This window comes from Chelonia mydas, chromosome 14 (genome assembly GCF_015237465.2).
Source record: "Chelonia mydas isolate rCheMyd1 chromosome 14, rCheMyd1.pri.v2, whole genome shotgun sequence".
NCBI classification, from domain to species: Eukaryota; Metazoa; Chordata; order Testudines; family Cheloniidae; genus Chelonia; species Chelonia mydas.
The window spans coordinates 902791-909561 of NC_051254.2; the positions used below are offsets into that span (position 1 = coordinate 902791).

Sequence of the window (6771 nt, forward strand, 5' to 3'; positions counted from 1 at the left end):
TTTGAGATTGTCTGAGTTGCAGTGAAAGGTCAGACCAGTGCATTAGCACAGGATCTTCCCCCACCCCGCAGAGCAGGCACCTGGGAAGATACCCTTGGAAGGAGGGGGACAGGAGAAAGAGTAGATACATGGGGTGAAAAGATCAATGACCACAGCCTAGTGACAGGCCTGTTCAGTGGCACAAAGCCACATGGGCTGGTGCACAGGTGCACTCCACGCCCAGGCAGCTCTGCTGGCTGGTGTGCAGTCTGGTGAGTGGTTTTGGGGAGGACTGGTCTCTTACACATCACTGGTTCACAGACTTCCCCCCACACTTTTTTTTAATAGATTCAGAGTTCATTATGGTGCTGGTACAAATGTCAGGCTCCCCACTGAACACACCCAGCTGGCGCAGGGCCATCCTAATAGAGCAAAGCCCCACTGCAGAAAAGCAGGGCAGATCTTAGCCCCCTGGAAATGCACAGGAACCCCACAACAGTCAATGGACAGGGCCCCACATGGGCACGGGCAGGCGATACAAGCATCCCTCAGCCAGGGGCGTGGGCCATCTACTCCAGAACCACAGTCCCTCCTGCTGCCTCCAGCGCGGCTTTGATCTTCTCTGCTTCCTCTTTGGACACATGGGCCTTGATTTCCTGTGGAAGTGACTCTACCAGTTTCTTTGCCTGCCAGAGAGAGAGAGAGTCAGAAACTAGCTGTTTTCATTAACTAGATTAATAGATTTTAAAGCCATAGGGGACCATTATTATCACCTATGTCCTATATAACCCAGGCCAGAGAACCACCCCCCAATAATTTCTGCATCAAGCCCATCACTTCTGTTTGAACCACAGCAACTCTTTCAGAAAGCCCTTCAGTCTTGATTAAGTATTTCAAGCAATAGCAAATCCCCCATGTCCCTAGGAAAGCTGTTCCAATGGTTAGTTATCCTCCCTGCTAAAAATATTCACCTTGTTTCTAGCCTGAGTTTGCCGACCTTCATTTTCCAGCCACTGGATGTTGTTCTGCCTTTTTCTGCTAGACAGGAGAGCTGTCTGCAACCAGAGATCTGTGCTGCTTATAGGTACTTGACTGCCATAGAGTCATTGGTCCACCCTCTCTTGGTGAAATTGAATACACTGGGCCTCTTTAGTCTTTCACTCTAAGGCAGGTTTTCAGACCTCAGATCATACTTGTATCTCTTTTCCAAACCCTTTGCAATTTGCCAACAATCTTTTTGAAGTGTGGACTCCCACAAATAGACACAGTATCCCAGTAATGGGATTACTAAAGCTGTTTACAGAGGTAATGCCACCTCCTTGCTCCTGATGGATATTCTCCACTTTATACATCCAAGCGTTCATCCTCTACAGCAATGACTTGGGAGCTCACTTCCAACTGATTTTCTACCATGATTCTTAAGTTCTTTTCAAAGGACATGGTCCCCCATCTTATAATCATAACATGCACTTTGATCCTAGATGTGTGACCCTGGATTAGGCTGTGTAAAAACGCATGTGATGACTATGAAGCTGAATTTTAATAATGTATTAATATTGTATGTTGGCCTGGTTAGTGGGGTTGTAGTTTCCTGTATGAATATACTGAGTTAGAGAGAAAAGGTAGGTGAGGTACTATCTTTTATTGGAACAACGTGTGTTGGTGGAAAGTACAAGTTTTGAGCTACACAGAGCTCTTCTTTAGGTCTGGGAAAGGAAGCAGAGTGGCTTGGTGTAAGTATTTCTACAGGCAGGAAAGAGGACATGGCCCAGGATAGTCACCTATTAACTGACACTTAAGAATTGTTAATGGACAATGCCAAAACAATTGGTTCAAATGAATCTTGCTTGATTTCCTGCTGAGACTACAGAACAGGCGTGGCCAGAAGGGCCAAAGTCCAGGTTTACTAAAAGCACTCCCTCAGGAGAGCAGGGGGAAAAGACGGACACAAGATGGATACAGGAACTAGGAGGAGAGGGAAGAGAAGAGGAGAGAGGTCAGAAGAAGTTCGGCTTAGGCTATTGTCTACACTCAGACCTTACAGCAGCAGAGCCGTACCACCATAGCTGCGCTGCTGAAAGGTCTTCCCCGTAGCTGCTCCATGCCAGTGGGAGAGAGGTCTCCAACCAGCATAATCAAACCACCCCCAACCAGTGGCGGTAGCTATGTTGGGGAGAGAGCGTCTCCTGCCAACGTAGCGCTGTCCACACTGGTACTTTTGTCGATGAAAAGTATGTCAGTCAGGGACAGGTTTCCCCCCACCCCACACTCCTGACCGACAGAAGTGCAAGTCTAGACATAGCCAGATACATCACCACTATGGGATGGCAGGACTTTAGGTAAGATACACATTTGTGTAGGCTAGCTGCTGTTTTAAAATCACTTTTTTCTAAGTTTTGCTCCTACTGATTCTTTCCCAATAAAAACAGAAGTGTGTTATATATTTCTACCTTTTCTACATCCTGATAGTTTTTACCACCCTTGGCACATAGTGGGCCTTGAACACGGCTACTAAAGATGGCATGCAGAACAGAAACCATCCCTGCTCCTAAGGGTGTGAGAAACCCAGAATGAGACAACAGTCTCCTCTGAGAGAACAAAGTGCCCTGCCACAGCCATGTGTATGCAGGGAAGCAGGCCGGGGCTGGAATTTCAGCTTACAGAGGCTGGTGAATGAGAGGGATACATCCCTGAGTAACTCAATTAACAAAACTCCTTAGAGAGAGACGCCATTGCTGGACTGGATCCAGCTGCAATGAGAAGCCCTCGCTAGTCCAGAGAGCCCTGCAGGGGATCTTAGGATAAATTGTGGCATTGCCTGCTGGGGAGAGTGCACCTGAGTACAATGTGCGGTGATGCCAATTTACTGCATCCACAGGCACTGGTGACTGAAAGCACCTTGAAAATAACAAGGCTATTCAGGAAGTCCATAATGCTGTTGCACAAGAAGGCCAATGTCAAGTAGAGGAGGATAATGTGAACTTCCATTTTATTCTGTTGGTCAATGTGGATGGACACCTTATGAATTGAATGGACGCATGCCATTCCCTGTAAATCATGGAGAAAGTTCAGATGACTTTCTATTGAAGGGTTCTGCCAAGATCTGCAGACAGTTCACAGAATGTGAGAGAGGAGAAGTTTGCTTTTCTGCTGTGACTCTGTGCAAGTCTGCCTGAAAGGAGGTTCCAAAGAGGATGAATCTAGACTGTTCTCAGTGGTAGCAGATGACAGAACAAGGAGTAATGGTCTCAAGTTGCAGTGGGGGAGGTTTAGGTTGGATATTAGGAAAAACTCTCTCACTAGGAGGGTGGCGAAGCACTGGAATGGGTTACCTAGGGAGGTGGTGGAATCTCCTTCCTTAGAAGTTTTTAAGGTCAGGCTTGACAAAGCCCTGGCTGGGATGATTTAGTTGGGGATTGGTCCTGCTTTGAGCAGGGGGTTGGACTAGATGACCTCCTGAGGTCCCTTCCAACCCTGATATTCTATGATTCTATGAGACGCTGAAGAGAGAGTTGAAGGAAGGCAATCCAATAGCAGTAAATGCAGCCTCTAAATCTTTCATTGCTTCAGTGCTTGCTAAATGCAGCTGGTTTGGCCAATTTAAACAGTTCTGCAGAACTATTCCCACCTCCAGTACACAAGCGACATCAGAAGAGTTCAAGATAAATAAGCTCTGACTCTCATATGAACTGTTCTGACAATTCTGTCTTTGGACTCTTAGGCTCTGATTTTCACATGTTCAGTAAAAAATGCTTTACATGGCTTGTTTAACCTGTGCCTGTCAGTTAAGCTGTTGATTGTGATTTCCTGTACTTAACAGGATAAATAAACTCTTCTGCTGTTAAAGTGAGGGGGGGGAGGGGGAGTCTTCCTCCCATGGCCCCCCTTCTCTTGCAGATTTCATGTGGGGCTCAGCTCTCTCACATGGTTAGGTTAGAAAGAAAAGGAGTACTTGTGGCACCTTAGAGACTAACATTTATTTGAGCATAAGCTTTTGATGCATCCGATGAAGTGAGCTGTAGCTCACGAAAGCTTGTGCTCTAATAAATTTGTTAGTCTCTAAGGTGCCACAAGTCCTCCTTTTCTTTTTACAGATACAGACTTACACAGGTGCACTCTGAAACCCATGGTTAGGTTAGGTTTTTGCTGCCACCATCTGGTGAGAATGTGCATTATTGCTTCTAGAAACCAACCACCCCGAAATCCTGGGAAGAAGGGACACTTGTTTTGAAGGAAGCAGTGGAGACAAGTGCAGACACTTCGGCTATATCTACACTACAGGCCGGATCCATGCTCTGAGATCGATCTAGCAGGTCTAGTGAAGAACCTTCAAATCAACAGCAGATCGCTCTCCAGTCGACCCCTGTACTCTACCCTCCACCAGAAGAGTAAGGTAAGCCAAGTAGACCGGAGAGTTTCTCCCATTGACCTCCCACGGTAACTCGACCTAAGGTATGTAGCTGGAGTTGTGTAGCGTAGGTCGACTTACTATGGTAGCGTAGACATAGCCTTCCTGTTAGAGGCCTCACGCTCAGTCCCCATGCACTTGGGACACAGCTGTGCACAGGAAAGGGAGCCCATGGACAAACTGTGGTTCAAGGATACTGAGGAATCCAAGCGGCTATTCTGAAGTACAGCCAATGTCTCAGTTTTAAAAAGCACTTTTGAACATAGTTTGGGCAGAGGGGAAGAGGCTCAGAGCTTCCAGCACAGCCCCAGGGAGGTGCTGCTCATGCAGTGACCAAGATCATACAGGCAGAGGTAAGTGCCATCTCCTCACCTGGACAAGGTTAAGCCCCTGCATGCAGTTCTTCACTTCCTTGATCAGTTTTACTTTTTCCACAGCCTTCACCTCAGTCAGCTTGACAGTGAAATGAATTTTCTCCTGCTTCTTGGGGACCTCTTCTTCCGCTACCTGGAAGCGACACAAACCTAGTGAGGCCAAGTACAGCAGCATTCAGGACCCTTCCACCCTGCCACACACAGGACTTGACAAACAGCCCCTTCTGGTCAATTGGCAAACCTGCAGAGGGGCACAGCATTCACACAGAGAAAGATGCTTCGAGACTGATAAGCAGCTATATAAACTTCTACCAACACTCCAGTTCCTTGTCTAGGATCACTATAGATATAAAGACCCCTAGGAGAACCTGGAGTAGGTCTATTTAGCTCAGAACCAACCTTCAGAATCACAGGGCATTTTTGGACTCACTAGAACTAAATTTGCCAAAGTACAAGGTTAAACCAATGCCCATCTTCCTAGACAGCACTTCCCTTTCCCTGGCATTTGTCCAGGGGCATGGAGGAGGACCCTAGCAGAGCAACTGGGAGTTACCTGAGTGGCTGACTGCATTGCAGGTGGTGGCATCATTCCACCCATTGGCATCAGCCCCATGTCCTGGATCTTCAGTGTCTTCTGCAGAAGATGACAAAGTGTAATCAACAGCACTTCAAGCTTACCCTGTGTTCCCAGCAAGAAGAGGAACAACCACAGAACACCCCAGCCATAGACAAAGGACAGAGAAACAGCTCCATTCTGTGCCCCGACAATCAACCACCCCAGTATCCTGCCTTCCCTCCACGCCTTGGGAGCATGCATGCCCCAACTTAGTACAGCCCAGGCTATCTACCCTGCCCAACTATACAAAGTGGGGCACTTTCCAGAGGTGATGGGTGGGAGGGATCACATGTGCCCCCCCCCCCAACTTTCTGCTAGGGTTTGCTAGCTGGGCCTCCTTCCTGTGCAAGGAGAGGCAGCAGCAAACGGCTGGGAGCTCCATGAAGGAGCTGGTGAGGGAAGAGGGGAGACTTGCGGGGGGGAGATATGACTCAAGCTGCTGAGGGGCAAACTTCTTCATACGGGGGCAGAGCACAGGCTAGTCTGACCAGGCACCCTGCCCACCTTCAGCAACTCATTGAGGTCCGAGATCTCCAGTAGTGTCAGGCTAGCGATGTCCTGCACCAGCTGCTGGATCTTGGGGGAATATTCCTTCGGGGCATTATCTAAGGGGGCGCTGGCCAGGGCTTCTGTCCTCGCGTGGCAGCTGGTCCTCAGCATCCTCACAGCACGGACTCCCGGCAGCTGCCGCCTGTCACCATGGAAAGAGAGGCCCCGTCAGGCCCGGACTGCGCCGTGGGGGGCACACCGCCCGGGCAGGGAGCTCAGCCACGCACCGGGAGGGGCCCGGTCCCCGCCCCGCCCCGCCGGACGCCGCAGACACCGACCGGGGAGCCCCGCGCCGACCAACCCCCCGCCCCCGGGAACGGGCCGCGCTGGGCTCGCGCCTCGCGAGCTTGGTGGCGGGACCCGCAGGCCGCGCGCGTGGGCCGGGGCTGCAGGGGGCGCCGCCGCCCGCCCGGACCGGGGCTCCCGGGGCTCCCGCGGGGGCGCGGCGCCGGTACCGCAGCAGCAGGCGGGCGGCGGCCCGGAGCCCCCTCAGGCAGGGCCCCCCTAGGGGGCGGGCGGCGGGCAGCATGGCGGCGCCGGCACCGAGCACGCTGGCTCCCGGCAGCAGGAAGGAGACGCCCGGCCTCGGAGGCGGGCAGCAGCAGGCAGAGGACACGGCGGCGGCGACGCTCTGCCCCCCAGTCTCTATGGTCGCCGGGGCGCTCTAGCCCTGCCCAGGCCATGTCGCTGGCAAAGGGTGACAGTCTAGCCTCCGCCTCCCGCGTCTCTATGGCTCGGGCAGGTCCCCCTGCGGCAGGCGCGCAATCCTCCGAGCAAGGCCTGCACGCTACCCAGCATGCACCGCGTCCGCAACAAGGGCAACTTTATCGGCAGCGGCGGCGGAG

At 51.4% G+C, this 6771-nt stretch overlaps 1 protein-coding gene across 1 annotated transcript; it reads right to left on the reverse strand.

Moving 5' to 3' along the window:
* Window positions 1–302: 302 nt before the first annotated feature.
* Window positions 303–6726, reverse strand: MRPL12 (mitochondrial ribosomal protein L12). The gene is made up of 5 exons (XM_037913869.2): window positions 6382–6726; window positions 5882–6068; window positions 5315–5395; window positions 4760–4894; window positions 303–665 (listed from the first exon to the last, which is right to left on the reverse strand). The coding sequence occupies exons 1-5, from the start codon at window positions 6453–6455 to the stop codon at window positions 549–551; spliced, it is 594 nt and encodes a 197-aa protein (XP_037769797.1). The 5' UTR covers window positions 6456–6726; the 3' UTR covers window positions 303–548.
* Window positions 6727–6771: the final 45 nt, after the last annotated feature.